This window comes from Ochotona curzoniae, unplaced genomic scaffold, assembly GCF_017591425.1.
Source record: "Ochotona curzoniae isolate NIBS_2020 unplaced genomic scaffold, NIBS_Ocur_1.0 patch35, whole genome shotgun sequence".
NCBI lineage: Eukaryota > Metazoa > Chordata > Mammalia > Lagomorpha > Ochotonidae > Ochotona > Ochotona curzoniae.
In genome coordinates this window covers 183586-204597 of record NW_024466917.1, presented here as the reverse complement: position 1 = coordinate 204597, position 21012 = coordinate 183586, and the positions used below count along the sequence as shown (strand labels likewise).

General features: G+C 59.4%; 1 protein-coding gene across 1 annotated transcript; it reads right to left on the bottom strand.

The window, feature by feature from the left end:
- Positions 1–5964: 5964 nt before the first annotated feature.
- LOC121167220 (keratin, type II cytoskeletal 80-like) lies at positions 5965–20628 on the bottom strand. The gene is made up of 9 exons (XM_040996619.1): positions 20335–20628; positions 15632–15840; positions 12063–12123; positions 11737–11832; positions 7983–8147; positions 7500–7625; positions 6815–7035; positions 6386–6441; positions 5965–6259 (listed from the first exon to the last, which is right to left on the bottom strand). Exons 1-9 carry the CDS (start codon positions 20626–20628, stop codon positions 6135–6137), a joined length of 1353 nt encoding a protein of 450 aa, XP_040852553.1. The 3' UTR covers positions 5965–6134.
- Positions 20629–21012: the final 384 nt, after the last annotated feature.

Sequence of the window (21012 nt, the reverse complement as noted above, 5' to 3'; positions counted from 1 at the left end):
TGAGGGGCTGTGGCCTGGGCTGTCCTTCCTGAGCTGGTCCATGGAGGGGGCTTCCTGGAGATCAGTGAGCCGTGTAAGCAAGCAGTGAGTGTCCCTAGATATGTACAGGTTCCGAGGGGTATGGGCAGGGCAGTTGCAGAGGCCAGAGAGAGAAAGAGAGAGAGAGAGAGAGATCTTCTAACTGCTGCTTCACTCCCCAGGTAGTCACAGAGTCTGAAGCTGGGCTGGTCCAAATCTCGGAGCCAGAACCTTCTTCCAGGTCTCCGGGGTAAGGAACGTGAAGGACTTAGGCCACGCTCTGCTGCTTCTCCGGATGCCTTAGCAGTGGAGATGAGTGGGAAGTGGAGCTGTTCTGATTTACTTTCCAAATGCCTGCAAATCCCCGGGCTGAGTCAGGCTGAAATATGGAACACAGGACTTGGGGACCATCTATTTTTATTTTTATTTTAAAGACGTGTTTATTTCAAAGGCAGAACTAGAGCGAGAGCAAGGGAAAGATCTTTCGTCTGCTGGTTCACTCCCCAATTGGCTGCCATGCCTGGAGCTGGGAAGTTCCAAAGCCAAGAGCCAGGATATTCTTGCAGGTCTCCCACAGGGGGAGCTGGGACCCACTGCTTTCCTAGGTGCGTTAGCAGGGAGCTGGATGGGAAGTGGAGCAGCTGGGGCTTGAACTGGTATAACCTGCTCTGACACAGCTCTGACTCTTAACTGATAAACCCAACAGCCACTCCAGGCCTGCCGTTTGAGTCGTGTGTGTGTGTGTGTGTGTGTGTGTGTGTGTGTGTGTGTGTGTGAGACCCAGTCCTGGTTGCCTCCCCTGCTCCATCTTTCCTCCTCTCCCTAGAGGAGCATGCCAGTCTGGTTATGGCCAGCAGAGGGCAGTGGTTGCCACAGGGTCAGCAGCCATAGCAGGACTGATCTGTCCCTGAAGGAATGCAGCTGGGGCGGTTGGCCCCAGAAGGGAGGGAGTCGGGCGAGGCCACTTCCCTTCTGCCCTGTGAGGTGCAGCGCCTCTCAGCAGACCCCTGAGCCCTGGCTTCTGGGGCAGACGTGGTGCTTCGGTCAGAGTGCTTGGGCCAGGCCCGGGGCTTGGCAGTGGTGGTGGTGGGAGGGCAGGCTCCCGCTGCACTGGGCAGAGCAGAAATGGCTTTGAAGGCAGGTGCGCCTACTCCTGCTGTTATTACAAAGCCCTTGCTGTGTACAATGGCACAGTGCTAGATTCTTCACTCATGCATCACAGCTTCAAAGCTTGGCCACCAAGGGGGCAAGCAGGTGCTGTTTCTAAGACCAGAAACCTAGGATGCATGCAAACACACACACAAAATAGGACTTGCATGTAAGTACAGGGGTGGGCAGGTGGCCCAGTGGTTAAGGTTGCAGCTCATAGGCCGCCCGGGTCCCAGGTCGGATGGAAGGCCTGGGTTCCATGCCTGGGGCCTGCCTCCTGAATCCAACTTCCTGCCCATGAGGGGCCCTGGGAGGCAGCAGTGACGGCTCAGGCAGTTGAGGTCCCTGCCAGCCATGTGGGAGACCAGCATGGAGTTCCTCCCTGCCAGCCACCTGCTTTGGCCTTGCCCAGGCCTGGCCTGTAGAAGTAGGTGAGAGTTCTATCTCTTATATACAAACAGTAGCTTTTTTTTTTCTTTTTAAGATTTATTTATTTTCATTACAAAGTCAGATATACAGAGAGGAGGAGAGACAGAGAAGAAGATCTTCCGTCCAATGATTCACTCCCCAAGTGAGTGCAACAGCCAATGCTATGCCGATCTGAAGCCAGAATCCAGGAACTTCTTCTGGGTCTCCCACATGGGTGCAGGGTCCCAAAGCTTTGGGCCGTCCTCAACTGCTTTCCCAGGCCACAAGCAGGGAGCTGGATGGGAAGTGGAGCTGCTGGGATTAGAACCGGAGCCTATATGGGATCCTGGGGCGTGTTCAAGGCGAGGACTTTAGCCACTAGGCCACGCCACCAGGCCCAAGCAGTGTTTTTAAAAGATAAGTTTATGTGGTACCCAAACATGGCTGCAGTAGAGTGTGTGTTCTTCCTGGGCACTTTGAAGACCTGCCTTTGACAGGTGAATGACAGTTCAGATGACTTGTCCAGGGTCCCAGAGCACGGAGCTGGCCCCCCGCAGAGGGGAACTGAGGCACAATGGGGCGTCCGAGCTGTACCCTGGGCCACTTTGGGAACTAGGCCCTGTCTTGTCCTGTGTCCCCTGCTTCCTTTCAACGAGGGGCAGTGCCTCACAGGTGCTCAAAACACTTTGGGGCCATGGTCCCGGCCACCCATGGCCTCATTCAGGGAACAGCATTTAGTAAGCACCACTGCGTGCATGGTCCCCCTCTGGTCCCTGGTGAGGGCATCCATGTTGCTCTCACACAGGTCCTCCCTTGCAACGCAAGTTCCCTGCTCCCCATGCAGCCCCTTGCATCCCCAGCTTGGGGCCTGACCAACTCTGTTCCCCCATACCCTTCCCCCAAGTCTCTTCTTTGCAAACCATAATGTCCCTTCCTCTGGAGGTCCTCTCAGGGCAGCTCTCTCAGTTGCTCTGTGGTCCACAGGGATGGGGGCTCGAGCTAGCCCTGTGTCTCTTCTTGTGCCAGCTCCGGCCTGCCTCATCGGCCCATGTAGCGTCCCTGTACGTGGCTCTAGTTATTGATTTTTCTCCCCTCAGCCCAGGTAGAGCAGGAATGGAAGTTGTGTGGTTGACCCCTGACACACAGGAGCCTCGGTCCCTCCAGAAGGAAGGTTTCTCTGGAGCTGCAAGGGCCCTGGCTGGTTGGGGCCCCCAAACCCTTTGCGGTCTGCCCTTGAATTCAGTCTGGGCACCAGCCCCTTGGGTCCTCTTCCCCTGCCCTTCCTGGAACCTCCTCGCCAAGGTTTGGGTCTGGTGGTTCTGTGCTCTGTCCCTGTGGCCGGTAGCCACAGGCAAAAAACAAAAGCTTGCAGCCAAACAAGCCGAACGCTCTCCCTTGCACCTGCTGGGCAGGCCCCAGCCACAAGCCGCAGGATCTTCTTTTTGTTGCCTCAGCCACTGGCTCCATATTCACTGAACCGCTGCAGAGGGCTGGAGTGGGGGCTGGAGATCAAGGACTGGGGCAGTCAGACCCCTCCGGACTTGCTGGCTGGGAAGGGTGGACACAGTCTGCCTCGATGGAGAACCCCGCCATCATCCCTTCTGGATGTGCCAAGGGGCTGCCTGCGTGTGCCAAGGTCCCGTGTTGTCGCCTCCCGGGGACCCAGAGATCATGGCCATGCCTTGATTTCATGAGATTTTCCGGCTTGGAAGTCTTGGTGGGAGGGACACTCGTTGATTCAGTCTGTTTACTGAGTACTTGCCATGGGCCAGGGCTCCCGTGCAAAGCCCTGGGGGTAGAATGGGCATTTCTGGCTGTCTAGGGGTCAGGGATGGGGAGCCCAGAGGAGGCCACGAAATCCTGCCAAAGCAGAGCTGGGCGAGCGAGAGGAAGACACAGAGGTACTTGTTGGGTTTCTTGACCCGGCTCCCAACTGCCTAGGGCAGGGCTGGGCCCAGGCTAAGCATGTGGGGCCCACGCATGTTTGTGAAATGAATGTCCGCCTTGTGGGTCATCAGTTTCTAAAAACAACGTGTGAGTCAAAGATAAAAACTGTTTTGGGGCTGTGTTGTGGTGCTGCAGTATGCTAAACTGTGGCTCGCATCTGAATGCCGGTTCAAGTCCTGGCTGCTCCACTTCCGATGCAGCAGCCGCCCATGTGGGAGACCCGGATGGAGGTCGAGGGAGGATCAGCTTCGGCCGTTGCAGCCACTTGGAAAGTGAACTAGTGGATGGAAAAGCATGCTCTTCCTCGTCGCGCTCTCCTCCCATTCAAATATAAAAACAAATCTTAAAAAGAAAATAGGACTGTTTTAACCATGTGATAATCAAAACGTTGCACAGGAAACAAAAGAAAGCTGCCAATAAGACTTGGAGGGGCATTTGTGATGTTGGCATGCTGACATTGTGGGGTGAGAGTGGAGGAAGGTGGGGAGTGCCAGAAGCGGGGAGGTGATCAGCATCATGCTCGGAGGAGGGAGGTGACACACGTGACATCGTATTCCTGGCTGCGTTGTCCCTGTTTGGACAACAGGCGTAGACCGAGGGGCGGCTGGAGCCTGTCTCAGCTGGCGGTCTTTCTCGGGTGGGGGCGTGATTTACCCATGAGTCTCTCCTGCGTTTCGGGGTCCTCAGGAGGATGGAGGAATTCGGTCTGTGAGCTTCCAGCCTCGGTCTCCTGGCGCCTGTGACAGGATCCATTTCTGCCCTGGGCACGGAGGCCGGGGTGACTGGACCGGGTCAGTGTCTGTGATCTTGGACTGGCTGCCATGAGCGTCTGCTCGTCATGGCGGCTGAGCGCACTGAGCTGGGCCTGAAGTAAGAGTGGGTCCTGAAGCGTTGATCTACAACTTCACCTGGCAGGATTGGGCTCTGGTTTGGGCAGGGGTGCTGGGGAGGGAGCCCCGCCAGCATTGGGGGACACCCTGTGGATGCTGTGCCTCCTGGGCACATCCGTCTCAGCAGCTGCTGGAGTCTACAGGAGGGACACCTTAGCCTGGCTACCCCTTTCCCCACTGGAGAAGCCCTGATGTTATGAGATCCATGTGACTGTTCAGGATATGAGGGTGGTCTGCTCACCCATCTCACAGCGGAGATGAAACCAGACCCACAGCTTGATCTTCAGACAAATCTCAACACTTTATTGTTGACCCCTAAGGCAGGGGCGGTGGGGGGATGGAGGGGTGTGGCCCCCCAGCCCGCCAGTCAGCCGGGTGATGGGGGCTGGCTAGGGTCTGACTTACATGTTCAGATAGTACTTGCAGCATGGAGCATATAGGACCAGGAAGGGAAGCAATAAGTTAAAGCCACATAAGTTATGAAAAAATAATATATACTTTACATCTCTTCTATCCCCACCAAGGGCCAGGTGCCCCTGGAAGCCCAGAAGTAGCCCGAGAAAAAGCAGCAGTCAGCACCCTTTTTTGGAACTTTGGGGGTGAGCTGGGTCCCCTCTGGCCTGAGACTCAGTAGCCCACTAGGAGGAGGAGGAGGTCTTGGGGAGCAGGGGCCAGGGGTCTCCCCAGCCCGGGGTGGGAGATAATAATGGGAAAGCCTGGGGGAGGAAGGGGAAGGAGGATGGGGCGGGAGACAGGAGGAGGCAGCAGTGGGGTCTCCCCTGCCCATCTAGGCTTCCTGCTGGCCACAGCACCTGCTCCCCTGCTGGGATTCAAGGGCTCTGACACTTGGCCTGGTGGGGACCTATGCTGTCTTCATGGCCCGCTGGAGGCAGGGAGAGCAGCTGTGCAGGAGTGGGGAAGGCTGGGAAGTGTTGCCTCAACCCTGGGCTCCTGGAAGGGATGGACAGCAACCTGGGGCTTCATGGCAGGTGTGAGGTTGCCCCAAAGCTGGGTGTTCTGGTGGGGGCTGGAAGAGGGGAGGGCCTTGGGAGACCTGTTGGGACTTGGAGGGAGGGTCTGATTTCCCTGCCTGGTTTCGAACTGTCCCAGGAATGGGACACGGCAAGAAGAGCTTTTAGAGAAGGTGCTTAGAGCTGGCTGGGTGTAACATGCCCAGGTCTGGCTATGGTCTCTTGGAAGGGACCCCCAGAGCGAGGAGGAGACGTGAAGTCCAGGTTGGCCTGAGGTCACAGACACCCCCTGTGCCCACCTCCCCTAATACTGTCAGGTGTCTGGGGAGCCCAGGTGGTGCAAAAGCCAGAGGTCAGGGTGGTGATATGTGGGTGGGCGACTTGCTCCCAGGCAGCAGGCCAGGCAAGGCTGGAGCTGAGCGAGTCCAGGGCAAGCGTGGGGCAGGTACGCCAAAGGCGCTGTGCGGGAGCCCCGAGGCAGAGTGAGAGCCTGAGACCCCAAGTTCCAGTGCACGCAGTCGGGAGAGCCTCTGGCCCCCAGACAGTGAGAAGCAATGCAGTGGCAGGGGGTGGGGGAGGTGGTCCCCGGGGTGGGGGTGCCGTGCCTCCCTCAGCCCACAGCCAAGCAGCCCCAGACCTCCTGCCATCAGCACAGGGTCAGGTTGTGGCCCCTTCTGGCTGCTTTCTTAGGTCCAGCTGAAGTCCCTCTCGCTGCAGCAGGAGTGACCTGGGAGCCGGGGCTCCGGCCACCCTACTCAGAGACCTCCGACTCCTGCGAGAGGTACTTCTCCGACATCTCCGTGATCTTAATCACATGGCCCCTGCCGTTCTTCTTCTTCCGGGTGGGGCCCTTGGAGACTCCCGACTTGGAGGCAGCTGCTGGGCACAGGGAGGGTGGGGGAAGAGAAAGTGCTACAGGTTAGCAGCCAGGGACACTTTCAGGGTCACCACGCCTCCTCCCGCTCCTCCTCGTGGGGTGTTCCCTGAGGAGCACCGACTTACCTGCTCTGGATCTGGACTGCACTGAGCTGATCACGGCAGCTGAGGGCAGGTCCATTCTGGGGAGGAATTGAGGGGAGACAGGGGCATGGTGGGAGGTGCAGGGGGCCTGGGGCTCTAACACCCTCAGGGACCAAGCCTCAAGGGCTGGCAAGTGGAAAGCGCTAGGAGGTTGCCCTGCTGTGTGGCCCTGGCCAGCCTGCCTGGCCTCTCTGAGCTCCCTTCTCTCTTCTCTGCAAACACGCTTCTCATCAGTGAGCAAAAGCAACACGGGCCAGCCCTCCCTCGTATCGCTGGAGAGCCCTGCTAAGATGAGCAAACTGGAGCATCCAACGTGCCGGGGCAAGATCCCAGTGCGTAAGTGGCCAAGCCAGAATGGGACACAGGCCTGCCCAGCTCCGCACTTCCCCCCTCCCCAACCCTGCCAGGCACCTGCTCTCCTCGCCTTCCAGCAGCTTCCTGTAGGTGGCGATCTCGATGTCCAGGGCCAGCTTGGTGTTCATGAGCTCCTGGTAGTCTCGCAGCTGCCGAGCCATGTCCTGCTTGGCCTGCTGCAGGGCGGCCTCCAGCTGGGCCAGCTTGCCCTTGGCGTCCTGGAAGGCCAGCTCCCCTTGCTCCTCGGCCGCCTTGATGTTCTCTTCTAGTTTTAGGCACTGCAGCCCGTAGGAGCACAGAGAGGGGAGTCAGGGAGGGTGCTGGTCAGGGCGGGCCAGGGATCGCCTCTGTCCCCCCCATGGGTGTGGTGAGGAGTACGAAGCAGTGGTTTTGCTTGGTTGTGGCAATGGTGCCAGACCCAAATGCACATCCTGCCAAGAGTGGAGGAAGGGCTCGAGCCTCTGTGGGGGGTCCTTGGCCAGTTGCCATTGCCGGGCCCCGGCCAGATGCCAGCTCCAGGGGCCTCCACTGCCTTCTCTCTGTGTGGCTACCAAGCCTTTTGCTGAACACGGCTCCCGTGACCCCCATTACCGCCTTGGGGGTGGGGCTTGTTCCCATCCCATCTCACAGGTTAGGAAACCAAAGTTTGGAGGTGTGAGGTGACCAGGCTGCGTGAGGCAGCCGCTCCAGGCTGCTTTCCTTCCTGCCCACCCCTGCCCAGTAGGGTCCTGCAGGTGCTCACGTGGCTCTTGGCGGAAAGGATCTGGGAGCGGAGTTTCTGGATGTGCACGTTGAGGGCAGCAATCTCGCAGCGGCTGCTCTGCAGGCTGTTCCCGAACTCTGCTGAGCGGGCCGCCCGCTCTTCCAGCTGCAGGGTCAGCCATGGAGGGAGGGCGAAGGGCAGCGGTGGTGAGGGAGGCCCCTCCTCGCCCCCAGCTCCCCCTGTGTACCCCACCACTCTCACACAGACCTGTTTCTTTCTTAACCTCGCCATGGCCTAGGTGAACTCCTGGGGTTGTGCTCCACCTGGCCTGGTGCTGTTATCGGGCACAGCGTGGGTTCCCCCTGTCCCACGCTCTCAGCCGCCCCTGTGCAGCCCCCTCTGAGAATCATGGATGCTGATCGGCAGCTATGTGGGGTGCTACTGGCCACAGCCCTTCCTGCGGCCCCAGAGCGTGGCACCAGGCAGCTCCTCCTGCCATTGGCTGTGCCATCAGGTCCCCACCTGGCTTCGCGAGTGCGCCTCAGCCTCCTCCAGGCTGCGGGCAGCGATGGCGTCATATTGCGCCTTCACCTCCTCCACGATGCCGCTCAGGTCAATGTGGCAGCGACTGTTCATGTCCAGGGTCACCGACACATCCTTCACTTGGGCGGTCAGGTCCTTCAGCTCCTGGTGCAGCACAGATGTGGGAGGCTCAGGGCTGGGCGTGGGCTGAGGGAGGGCAGGGTCCCAGGACTTCCCTCCACCACCCCCGCTCCTGCCACTCCCAGGCCTGGTATGTCCCAGAGGAGGAAGGGCTCATGCCATGTTCCCAGAGAGATGGGGGTGGGTGGCCCTACAGACTAGTGCCAAGTGAAGTCCTCTACCTCTCTGGGGATCACCAGGTAGCCAGCCCCTCTCCCCAGGCCACAGGAGGTGGCAGGGCTGGGCCAGGAGCTGGATGGTTTGTCCTTCCAGCCCTGTTGGCTGGTCTCCTGGCAGCCCCTGGCTTCAGTGCTCTCGTCAAAACCTGCAAAAGGGGTCTTTTCTTATTGATTAATAGCCCTGGGGCCTTTGCGGCCCCAGCATGGGAGGGAGGCTGAGAGGTCAACAGACCTGCCCCTGCCAGCCTTGTAGAAGGGGTGAATCAGTCATAGAGAGGGCTGGAGGCAGAGAGGGAGGCTGGTGGGCATGGGGTCTGGCAAGGGCCTTGCTGCTAGGGTTGGGACAGCACCTGTGCCCTGCACCTGCTGGCTCAGAAGCCCACCTCTTGACCCTGTTTAAACCATCAGATTGTGGTCGGTGGGCCCAGCTGGCTGACTGGCTTGCACTTCGTTAAATACGGCCCCATCAATGTTTCCTTTCCTACCCGCATAGCTTTGAAACGGCCTGGTACCAAATCTCCTCTCACCTCTGACTCCCTATCTCGTGCTGGCTGTCTCGCACCGTGGACTTCATGGGTGCACCTGGACCCCGAGAATGGGGCTGCTGGTTCTGGAGGCCTCCTCAGACCCAAGTCCAGCTGCCTGGTTTGGGACGGCTCCCTGATCTCAGCTCCTGACGTGGGACCCCTCCTGAACCTACGTCTACCTGCAGGCTCACAGCGGATGCTCTGGTTTCTGCCTCCTCCAGTGGCCCGTGTACCTTGGAGCGGCGGGTACAAGATGATGGTTGTCGCACGGGCTATTGCCTGCTGGCAAGGAAGGGAAACTGCGCAGTGGTGGTGGGCATTCAGAGCCCCTCTGGGGGCAGCAGGCTTCTACTCTGGGGCTGATAGGCCTTTTGGGGGTTTCCCATTAGGGCATCCCGGCTGGGGGGGGTCTCCCATTAGGGCATCCTGGCTGGATGGTGCGTGAACTTAACAGAAGCAGGTGCAGCCCTGACTCCCTCCAGCATCACATGGGACCATGGTCCTTATTCCTGCTGCCCCCAGGAACAACACTGCCATCTCCACCTGGAGCTGGCATGGCTAGGGACCACTTTAGAGTTGCCACTTCGTGGTTTCCTGGTTGATGTGTTGTGGGGCATCCTCCAGAGAATTCTCAGGGCACATGCAAGTTCGGGCCTCATCGGGCAATAGCAAGTTGTCCAGAGGGACACTGGGATGCAGCTTGGGGCTTTCCTTAGGAGCCAGGACACAGAGCAGGCTGGGGCTTATGTGACCAACTCCTGCGGCATTTCCTGTGTCAGAAGGGGACTCTAATGGGCTCCTGAATGCTGGCTAGCGGAATGCAGCAGCTGATGGCACCAGACATCACCCCCATCCCAGCTCCGTCAGGTTGTCAAGCTTTCTCATCTGTGAAATGGGTATAATTGGAAACCCAGAAACAGCGAGGGTTTATATAGCTCCCACCCTATGCCAGTCGCAGTTCTCAATGCTTTAGGAGATGCTAGCAGTACAAAGTCCCCCAACAGCCTGGTGAGGCAGGCACTGGTATTCTGTCCACTATACAGGTGAGGAAACGGAAACAGGAAGGTTTCAAAGAACCTGTCCCAGTATACCGAGTTACGGAGCCAGCGTTCACGCAGTCAATTGCTCAAAACTCAGTGCTGTTTTCATCACTCCTGCTTCGTGGGGTTGTGGGGATTAACTGAGATTAGCCCAGAATTTAGCAGGTGCACAGTAAACAGTAAGGGGGCTGGCTGTTTGCCTGGCGGCGAGGCTGCTGGTTCACACCCTCATCCCAGAGCGGAGAGGGCTTCTGCGTGAGGCCTGGCTGTCTTCCTGCTCCTGTGGGAGGCAGCAGATGATGGCTCAAGCACTTGGGTCTTTGCCACGCATGTGTGGCTCTCGATCAAGTTCTGGGCTCCTGGCTTCAGCCTGGCCCAGCCTCAGCAGCTGCTGTGGGCATTTGAGAAATGAACCAATGGATGAGAGCTCTGTCTGTCTCGCTCTTTCTGCCATCTGTCTAATGACAAAGACAGAAGCAAGTAATTTCAGCCAGTAACTGGTGAAGATGCTGAAGCTGGAAGTTGTATTTTGTTTTTGTATTTGAATTTGTATTTGTTTTGAATAAATTGGGCTAAACAATATGCATGGTTAAATATTACCCTCTCTCCTATTTTTTTTTTAAGCAAATGTGGCAGGTAGGGGTGGGCGTTTAGCCCAGTGGTTAAGATGCCTACATCCCACATTGGGGTGCCTGGGTTCAATACCCGACTTGAGCTCTGGACTCCAGCTCCCTGCTGGCACAGACCCTAAAAGGCAGTGTTGATGGCTCAGGATATTGGGCTCCCACATGGGAGACCCAAGTTGAATTCCTGGTTCCTGGATTTGATACTAGCCTGGTCTGTTACTGTGGGCATTGGGGGACAGCCGATGACAGCTCTCTCTGGACCTGTCTCTCCGTAAAAGAAATGGGACAGCCAGAAAGCTTCAATTCCCATCTGTGGCTCATGGTTCTAGCATACAGCGCTGGTATAGACGGGGTGCAGAGGTTTTGTAGCCAAGGGCTGGGGTGGCCTTCTCTGTCACCTGGCTGCTTTCAAAGGTCCCAGTGCCTCTGGTGAGGTCAACCCCACATCCTCCCGTCCAATCAAAGAGGAGTGAACATAGCAGGACAAAATATTGCACCTGTTCTGAGAACCCAGAGACCTGGCTCTTGTCACTCTTTCCTAACCAGTTCAGTGTAACACCCCCCTCTCTCTGCAGGTCAAGTCCATGGTCTCGGGTGCTAGAAGTGGAGAGGTGGGTAGGGCTAGCCAGTCTCTGTGTCCATGAGCGGGGTCAAGGGTGGCTTCAGAAACACTGGCCGCACTGATGTCTGCCTTGACCGCACCCCTCCATACCTCTCACAGCAAGCTGATGGGCACGGTTCCCTGGCTGGAACCCTGCCCGCCTCCCCGTGGGCTTGCTTGGCTGTGGAGGGCTTGGCTTGAGACAGGCAGCTTTGCAGGGAGCTGGGCTGGTGTGGACGGTGTGCCTGCTTGCCCATGTGTTCTCTGTGCAGTGGTACCTGCCAGGGCCACAGCCTTCCCCTCCTCCCGGCCGCGAGGACCTCTAAGGGGTTACAGAGAGAGAGACTGGAGCCATCACTATGGCTGCTTGAAGCTCCTGGGCTGAGGCCAGGCTCCCACTCCCTGCCTGGTGCACCTGCTGCCACAAAATGAGTCCAAGGTGATATGTGGGATTGTGGGCAGCAGGATGCTTAGGACATCGTGAGTACTACAGGTTCCATGCCTTCTCTCCGCACACCCTCCCCTGGCCCGACTCGATGCTTCCTTGCCTGTGGTGGGGTCAGCCCCGAGCTACACAGGACAACGGCTCTATGTCACATACTTGCTCATAGATGGTCCTCATCAGCTCCACGAAGCCCTGCAGGCCTTTGAGCTTGGTCTCCAGCTCGGTCCGTCGCAGACATTCCGTGTCCAGGTCCTAGGGTTGGGGAGATGGGATGAGTACGGATAGAGCGATGGAGTAAGAGTGGGTGTGGCTCCCAGAGGCGATGGGGGCCTGGGAAGGGAGTGGCCTGTGGCCAGGGCTGTCTGCTGGCCCTGGAGACGAGCCTCTGAGGCCGGCTGGCACGGGTATAAAGGACAGCAGGCGGCCCTGAGGGACAGGGCCCGGGGCCCTGTGGGAGGAACCTTGGGGCGGGCTGACGCTACCTTCTTCAGCTGGACAAAGGTGAACTCCAGGTCTGTGCGCTTGGAAATCTCCTCTTCATACCTGGGTGGGAGAAGCAGGGTGGTAGGTGGCTCAGCAGGACGTGGGGTGAGGAGGGCAGAGGGGCCTGCTGACCTATCCTGGGTGGGGCTCACTGCTTCTGCCACCCCACCTGGGGCCTGGGGCCAGTGAAGAGAGTAGCCCTTTCTTCCTTTGTGCAGGGGCGCTCCTCTGCTGTGACACCTGACACTGGCCCCCTGTCCTCACCCCCTCCTGCTCAGCCCCTCTTTCCTCTCCTATCTTTTCTTGCCTACATATGCCTCTTCCAGGAAGCCTCCCCGGATTGTACAGTGTTTACACTCATCACTCTGCTTGTTCATGTTGTCCCTACCTCTGCCCTCCTGTTCCTCAGATTCAGGCAAGCTGGGCTTGGCTATTGCTACTCACAGTTCACCTTCTCCCTCCTCCCAGCCTTCCCTGCCCTATCCCTCCTTCTCCTTGCTTTGCTATGACGGACCTTGTCCCAGCTGGTTCCCTCGTAAGGGACAGTAAGAAGAGCTTGGGGTTTCCTGGCAGACCTATAAGGTGTTGAGGAACCCTACTTTCCTCCCTTCTCGTGTGTGTGTGTGTGTGTGTGTGTGTGTGTGTGCTGAAGCCCACCTCGGATGCACACAGCCATATTGCATAGTAAAGTTTGGCAGCTTCCTTCCCCGTCTGGCCAGTTCTTTACTCAAGGCCTTTGGGTCAAGGACATTACTTGATGGGATGATGTGTGTGTGGTGGTGGGGGGTAGGGGCTGGACCCCCAGGTCCCAGGCTTCACACTCAAGATGCTGTTTGGCTTCACGGGGTGGGGGTGGGGTGTCTGCTGGCCTTGACAGCCATGGGGGTTCCCTGCCTTGCGTTTCCCTCCCTCCTCTCCAAGAATGCCTTAATCACTGGCAGCCCTAATTACAGCCGCTGGCCCGCCCTGGGTCCTGACCTCACAGCAGTAGGGACCGCGTCCCTCTGCCCTCTGGAGCACACCTTCCCTGTTGCCTGACTGTGCCTGGCTTCCGCCGGTCGCTGAGGGCTGTGGGGGTGCTGGGGAGATGCTGAGCTTGCGGTGAGGGGGTGCTGTGGCTGGAGGGCGAATGCCAGGGCAGGTGCACCCCTCAGCAAGCCTGCATCTGTAGACTGTGGGTTGGGAGAGGGGCGTCATCTTTTATGGGGAGGGGCTTGGGAGCCCTGCGTGGGGTGCACAATCCTGGCTTCCTTTCTGAGAGGCCTCAGTGAGCCCCCATGCATGTCTGGGACTTGGGGAGGCAGTCGGCTGAGGCTCGTGGCCCCCACGGTGATGCGTGGTGTTCTCTGCAGCTTGGCGCTCTCCCCCACTGCCGTGGCTTCTGATGCTGTGCACACTGAGCACCAACCCTTGGGGATGGCCGACCCCAGCAATCGTGGTGGTGGCAGGGGGCCGCCCTGTGCAGGCCTGGGTGCCATCTTCTTCTGTCTTCCTGTCTGAACGGCAGAGTCCCACCAAGTGCCCAGCCCCCTCCTCGCCCTTCGCTGTCTGTCCGCTCTGATCTCAGGTTGGCACTCTTCCTGCCTTCCTCATCAGATGCCCTCATTTTTTACTTGTGTGGGGGCCTGCTGCCCCTTGAAAAGCCTTAGGAGGGGAACCCCTGGCCTGGGACTGGGGCTCCCCACCCCCCTCAACCTGCAGGGGGGGAAGGTGGAGAACAGTGGGGGGGCTGGGCCAGGGTGTGGAACCACAGGACCCCTCACCCCACACCAGCCCCCATCATCACAGCAGCCTGCCCAGGGGTGGTGGTGGGAGTGGGCTGCGGACAGCTAGGCCTTGAACCTCTCTGACCATGCTGTAACTCACTGAATGGCTTGCACAACTGCCAGTGGCATGCCTGAGTCATTTGCTGTGTGACTTTAGGCAAACAGCCTGCCCTGGCTGGGCATCTGTATTGGCCTTGCTCCACTGTGGGGTTAGGCCAGCCCATTCATGGGGTCCCTGCTACCCACACGATGCCCCACCCTTCCAATACCATCCTTGGCTCTGCCAGCTATGGCGGCTACGGGGTACTCCGACAGCCTTGAGGCCTCTTTGGGTTCCTCCAATGCCCTCCCAGGGACTCCCTTCCCCACTTTGTTTATTTCTGGGAGACTGATCTCATCCACCCTCCCTGTGGGGGGCCTGGCAGTCCCTCCTTGGCAGGGCTCCGCCCTGGGGCGTCTCCCAGCCCCTGGGGGGGGCCCAGCTGGGGGCGGTGGTAGGGGAGATGGTGGAGCCTCCAGCCTAGCCAGAGAAGGGGAAGAGGGGAAGAGAGGCCCCCAGCCTCTGGCAAGTGAAGCCAACCAGCAGGCAGGCAGCAAGCCAGGCGAATGGGCGGAGCCAGGTGAGAACAATGTGTGGCATTTGCACAGAGCTAGCAGTGGCAAAGTGATCTGGCTGGGCGGGTGGCTGGCCGAGGAGGTTCGGGGTGGGACGTAGCGTGCCTGGCTGTGTGACTAAGGACCAGCCCTACCCTCTCTGGGCTCGGTTACTTCTCCATAAAAGGACGACCCAGGAGTCCCCGTTCCCCCCCCCCCCCCGCCCCATTCAGCCCTTTGATGGCCAAAGACCTTTAAGGGATGAGGAATCAGGTGAGCTGACTTGATTTTCCTTGTCCGGGTCATGGTCAGGCACTGGGGAACTTGAGATCAGGGCGGGCAGGGCTCCCAGAGAGGGGATGTGCAAACTGAGCTACGGCCCCAGCCCTCACACACCTGCCCAGCCTGTCCCAGTCAGTGCCGCAAACCTGTGGCAAGGCCCTGCCGTGCGCTGGGAACACCAGTCCTCCAGGGTGGGAGAAGGCTGCTACTTGACATCTCCAGGCCCCGAGCGGGAGCTGCCCACTTTCTCCTTGGAACCCAGCCACCACTGCCCTTCTTGTGGGAGCAGTGCGGACATGAAGCACCTGGTGCAAGGTGTGTGTGAGGGCCAGGACTCAGCCGTATGCTGCCCTTGCCCCCGCCCGCCCCACTTCTCTGCCTGCCCCCCAGAGCTGTCTTTTCCTTTTCTCTTTAATTGCTGGTTCCCTTCATGTCCAGGCATGTGGTCACCTCAAGAGGACACTTCTTTATTCCCATGAAATCTACCTCTTCTGGACCTTCATGGCACCCTGGATGTCTCTCTGCCTTCCAGCTCAATCAAGATGAAAATTGCAAGCCACGTCCCCAGCAAGGATCCTCTGTGTTGTTCCAGCTGCGGTGACATAATTTCCCTGCCAGGCAGGCGTGTGGGCAGGACCCAGCGTGTTTACAAGTTCGCGAGGAAGGGGATGCAGCTTGCAGAGCACGGAGACCGACTGTGCTAAAGGGGTCTCTTGGAGGCTGTGGCCGCGGGTTCATGGCCATGTGCCTTCCACCATGGTGTTGTGCCTGTACGCAGCATCTGGCGTATGCCTAGGTCTTGATAGAATTACTTTGATTGGGCGTCTTTCTTTCTCAGGCTTGGGTGCCTTCTGCCCCAGGACTGCTGGGTGCCCCTGCTTACACCCTCAGGCTCCCAGTCTCGCCCTACCCCCAGATGCCCCTACCTGATTCGAAACTCCTCGACCTTTTCCAGCACCTGCAGCAGATTGGCCTCCAGCTGGACCCGCTCTTGGCTCACCGCACGCAGCTCGTCCTGCAGCCGGCCCTGGTACTCCTCGTAGTGGTGGCCAAGATCGAACGTGGTGGGGTCCTGGCCCTGTAGAAAGCTCCAGCGTGTTTCCAGCAGCTGGTTGCGCTGCTCCAGGGCCTGCACCTGGGAGAGTAGGAGGGCGTTGAGTGGGTCAGATGGGGACCCGCAGGTGTGCCCCGCTGGGGGCCTTCCTGGGAGTGGGCAGCTCATCTGTGCACGTCCACCCGGGACTCTGTGCTGGGAGTGCACCTCCCGTGACACACCGATCCTCTACAGGTGCCAAACTAGCAGAGGCTCTGACAGGCAGAGCCAATCAGCAGGGCTTTCTAGGGGAAGGCCCGGCCTGCGGGCTGAGGGAGGGGGGCCCAGGGTGCAGGAGTGCCTGGCAGGCTCTCCATGGCTCCATGGCTCCACGGCTGTTTGTCTGGGCTGAGTAAGGATGGGGGACTCCAGGGACAAGGGCTGTCGCAGGTGCATCTGCTCGCTTCTGGCCTCAACAAATCTGATCTCGCGCTGCCTTTGGAGAACTCGGGGTCCACTTAGCACTCAAGTGAGGAGTTTTCCTCCCCAAACCCCCGTTTTCACCACTGGAGCCTCAGTTTACATAGCTAGAACAAGCCCTGAAGTCTGTCAGGGGGAAGAACCTGTGAGCTGCTTTGGTGCAGTGACGGTAGGTAGCAAACACTCATGTGACGCCAACTGTGTGCGGGCCTGGCTGTACATGCTTGTCACCTTTAGCTCCAGTCAATCCCTGCAGCCACTCGTGTCAACATCAACCCGTGTTTTATACACGACCAAGTAGCGCGAGCAGCAGCAAAGAACTTGCCCACAGTGGTAAAATTAGCATGAGGCAGAGCCAGGCCTAGGACGCAGGCAACTGGCCCCTGGAATCTGGGGTGCTCCGTGGGCTCCGTATCTGGGGTTGGGCCCCTTGTGGGACTCCCAGTGGCCCAACCTGGGCTTGCTTTGCCTTTTGGGTACTGCCTCTCTCCTGCTCTGTCTCCCCCATACGCCTCTCCTTGTGCAGGGGCTCCTGTGGCAGTCAGGGTCCCCCATGCACCCCAGCCTCCCTCAGCAGTTCTTCCTCACACCATCCCTCTGTCCCCACCTGTAACTCCTAGCACCGCCCGCTATAGGAAGCCCTGTTGGCGCATTCAGAGCCTGAGATTCACCCCCACCTCTTTGGTACCAAGGTGCCCTCTGTGTGTCCCGAGCCACAGACAGGCTGAGTCCTCTGCCCCTTGGCTCCCCAGGCCGTGGTAGCCGCTGCAGTAAGAAGGGAGGGCTGGGGCTTGTCGTTAGGATGCTAGGCCACTGAGCCACAGGTGTTCCCTGCAGCCACAGCGGAGCGACTGGGCCTCTTTCCCGCCCTGGCCAGGCTTCCAGTGGGCATCTGTGCCTGGAGCAGCAGCTGGAATGGCAGCCTTCTGGGCTAGTGCCCTGTGCATTGGCAATGGGGGTGAGTGACACGGTGGGCAGATGACCTGCCCGGGGCCTCCTGCTGGCCAAGCTTCCCACATGGGCCCCTGTTTACTTTGTGCCTCCTCAAGTGGGTGCCGGGAAGGGGGTCTCCCCCCAGATAGGTTGTTGAACCTGGGAAGCCCCCTGTGATATTCATAGCAAGGATGCTGGCATCTGTCTGTGGGCCTGCCAGCCCCCTTAGGGCTTCCTGTTGGCTGCCATCACTTGCAGCCAGGCGGGTTCAGTAGGAAGGGAAGTCCGAAGGAAGGGTGCCCTGCTTTGTGTTCAAGAGGGAGCGTTGCAGGGGGAGGCCTCCGCTCACCCCACCTCGCCCCTGTTTTGACAAGCAGAACCCCATGTTTACACTGAGGGTGGGGTGAGAAGAGAGATGGGAGGTTCCTTCCTCAACTAAGAGCAACAGCAAAGCCTTCACACTGGGAAGTTCTTCCCATAGTCTAACCTCGATTCTGTGTGTGTGTGCTACAGCGCTTAACCTGATGATGTGGCTTTGGGCAGCTGGTCCAGTCGCATGGCACTTATGGTCTTGGGACACTAGGAGCAGCGCCCCCTTCAGGTTCCTCCCTCTTGGAACAAAAACCCAGTGAATCCTGTACCTGGAGAGGTGCAGAATGGTTGCTAAGCTGCCGTTCCTCTCCCCTTCTCCTCCTCTCTGCTCTGGCCGGAGCCCCTGCCTTAGATGCTGCAACCGCCACTGGACGAGGAGCCCATGTCTGCCTCATCTGTCTCCCCATTTTACAGATGAATAAACTGAGGCCTGGAGGCCCAGGACTGACTTGGTGGCATTGGCCTGCCCAGGCAAGAGTCCTGTGGGAGTGACAGAGTTTTTGTAGGACAAACTGAGTGGGCCAAACCGCAACCCCTGGCCACTGAGGCAAGGAGGAAGCCGTCCTTCTGGGAGGGTCCAGGCCCCTAGGTCTCCAGGGCGCCCCTCTGGGCCATGCAAGGTAGATTCCCTGGGGAGGGGCCTCAGCTCCATTCCCTAGGGAGCCCCCTAGGCTGGCCTGCAAGGGCTGGTGTTTTTTCCCGCCCCCCCCCTCTTCTTCAAGGCTCCCCTGCTACAGTCTGCCCGGCCCCACCTTGTACTGTCCTTCCTCTTGTCAGCCCTGCAGCCGCCCTGGGCACGGCCCTCTCCCAGTCCTGCTTGCCTTCCTTTGCAGTTCCCCATCCCTCACTCCGAGTCCTGGCACCACAGAGCATAGCAGAGTGGTGGAAACCAAGGCACAGAGAGGGTGTCTTGCCCAAGGAGGCACAGCTGCTGGGGGGAGGAACTGCTTCAGAGTCTCCCTCCTCTTGAATCTCTCCCCATGTCCCTTCCTGCGTCTTCCTCCCCTTCCTCCTGGGTGTTCCCTGATGTCTCCAAGCCCAGAGGAGGGTATGCTGGAGCTGGGTCACCCTCTCCCTCCGCTCTCTTAGTCCAGAACCCGCTCCCTGCACTGGCCATGCATCTCACACCTGTGCTGTGCGCCCACCCACCAGGGACCTCCCCTCCCAGGTTCCTGCTTGGAGGTGGCTAATGGGGTTTAAGGAGGATTTCCCTGAGTTGCTGTCTAATTATTTTGATGTATTCAGTAGCCAAGGAGTGCCACAAGACACCACAGACCAGCAGTGTTCTAGCTGCTTTTCCCAAACGACCCCATTCCATTCCCACAAGCACATTCCAGCCAAATGTGTTCAGGCCCAGAGAGGTTGGGTGGTTTCCTTGAGGTTGCTCAGCTATGGAGCAGCCATCATGCTGCTGCAGATTTCACATTGGCTGCTGGCTGTCTGCCCGCTCCCCCTTCCCTTCCTGCTCCCCACCTCCTATCCCTTAGGGCTCTCACAGCCTAGATGCAGAGGGATAGGGGCTAACAAAGTTCCCACCCCCCATGGAGTTGGGGCTCTGTGGAGCTCCTGGGGCAATGGCCCCTAACAGGCTGGTAACCATGGCTCCCTGAGTCCCGCCCTGAGGGTCTCCTCCCTGTGCCTGCTCCGGGGCCCCAGCACCGGGCCCCAGCACTGGGCCCCAGCACTGGGCCCCAGTACCGTGGCAAGTGGCCCAGACTGATACCAACATTGGCAGCGTAGGGAGCAAAGCCACCCACCACCTGAGCTGGAAGACACGGCAGGTCTCCCTTGGAGTGAATCAAAGCCAGGTGTGTTCTCTGCACACACTCATTTTCCCACTCTGCCTGCCTCCTCCACCCCAGCCTGGGCACCCTCAGCATGGAGACAAAGATTCCCATCTTGGCATAGGCAGAGGGCAGTGTCCACCTCAGAGATGCAAGTTCAGATCCAGACCGTGCTGCTTGCTGGGCGGCTAACCTCTGTGGGCCTGGGTTTTCTCACGTGCACAGGGGTTGGTGGTGGTGGTGGTAGGGGAAGTAAGAGTTATGGCAGTGTTGCCCTGCGGGTTGCTACCTGCCACAGAGGCTAGGGCCTGTTGCCCTCCTCCTCCCACTGCCCTGCATAAGTCTCTCCTCCCCACCCCCTCCAGGAGGAACAGGCACACTGGCTGAGATGCAGGAAGCTGTCTGCTTTCGTAGCAGTGCCTGCATAAGGCTTGGCATGAAGCAGGCAGGCAGCAGCAGTGGCGACCCTTGGTCGGGGAAAGAGATGGACATAGGTGCCCTGTGGCTGGTTGCAGGCCCCGGATAGGAGGGAGTGCAGGACATGTAAGGGTTGGGGCGCCGGGACTAGGTCCCTATGCTTCAGGGGGGAGTTTGAGACAGCCTAACGTGGACCAGAAGCTTCTCCACTCTCCCACCCTCCCTGCCTCCACTGCAGCCCCACACCTCCTGGGGCCCCACTGCGACTTCTGAGCAGGGCTGCTTTGAGTTCCAAACCTTAGCAGGTCATGGGCACACAGGTTCCTCCTTGGTCCTCACATTGGGGGTGGTGGGTGGGCGATCTCCCCCCCTCTCACGCCTCCAGCTCACACTGGCGCGTTCTTACCCAAACAGCCTCTGAGGCTGGCCTGTTGCCCCCTGCCTGGCATCTTTACGCTGCCCAGGTTAGCAGCTTTGTCATTGGCTGCGGGCAGGGGCGGGGCCCCCGACTCAAGCTTTGGAAGGCAGAGCCTAGCCACCTGCCTCCGGGGGTGCCAGGCAGCCCTGGGCTGAGGCTCCGGACCCCACTCCAGTCCTTGCTGCAGCTCACCTTGCCAATGAGGGAGGCGAATTTGTCATTAAGCACTTTCATCTCCTCCTTTTCCTGGTTCTTCTGCTGCTGGACGGCTGGGTCGACCTTGAGGTCCAGGGGCACCAGCAGGCTGGGGTTCACGGTCACCTGCGGCATGGTGCCGGTTGGCCAGCAGCCCGTGAGGCTGCGGGAGCTGAACCCCAGCCCGGAGTCCCCGCATCGGCTCCATCCTGAGGTTCCAGGCCGGGGGCTGCCTGCCGAGGTCACCTCACAGTCGCTGTTGAAACCAACGACGCAGGAGCGGCAGGCCATGGCGCACCCCGGCCCGGCAAGCGGCAGGGCCCAGGGGCGAGCGAGCGAGACTCAGACGGGTGGTGGCGGTGGGCTGTGGGCTCCTGTCGCTGCCAGGGCAGGTTGGCGACTGAAAAGCAAACACCTGTCGCACAGTGCTCATTACTGCGGGAGGGCGGGGCGCCTCGCAGCCTGACCAACCTGCTGGATGCTGTGGCGTGCCTGCCCCGCCCCCAGCACCTCGCGGCATCTCCCGCCCCGAAGCTGCCTGCCCCGGGGGAAGCTACCTGTCCAAGGGGGTGCTGGTTGCAAACCCCGACCTCGTCGGGCTGGGCCCAGGGAGGGGGCCTGAGGCTGAGCTGACTGGATGTTTTCGGGGGTGGGGAACTCCAAGAAGAAGAGGAG

Coding starts and splice junctions, on each gene's coding strand:
- LOC121167220 (XM_040996619.1), bottom strand. CDS start 20,628: ATGGCCTGCCGCTCCTGCGTCGTTGGTTTCAACAGCGACTGTGAGGTG. Junction 12,124..15,631: donor GTCGAGGAGTTTCGAATCAG/GTAGGGGCATCT, acceptor TCTCCCACCCAG/GTATGAAGAGGAGATTTCCA. Junction 6,442..6,814: donor CTGGAAGGCGAGGAGAGCAG/GTGCCTGGCAGG, acceptor ATTCCTCCCCAG/AATGGACCTGCCCTCAGCTG.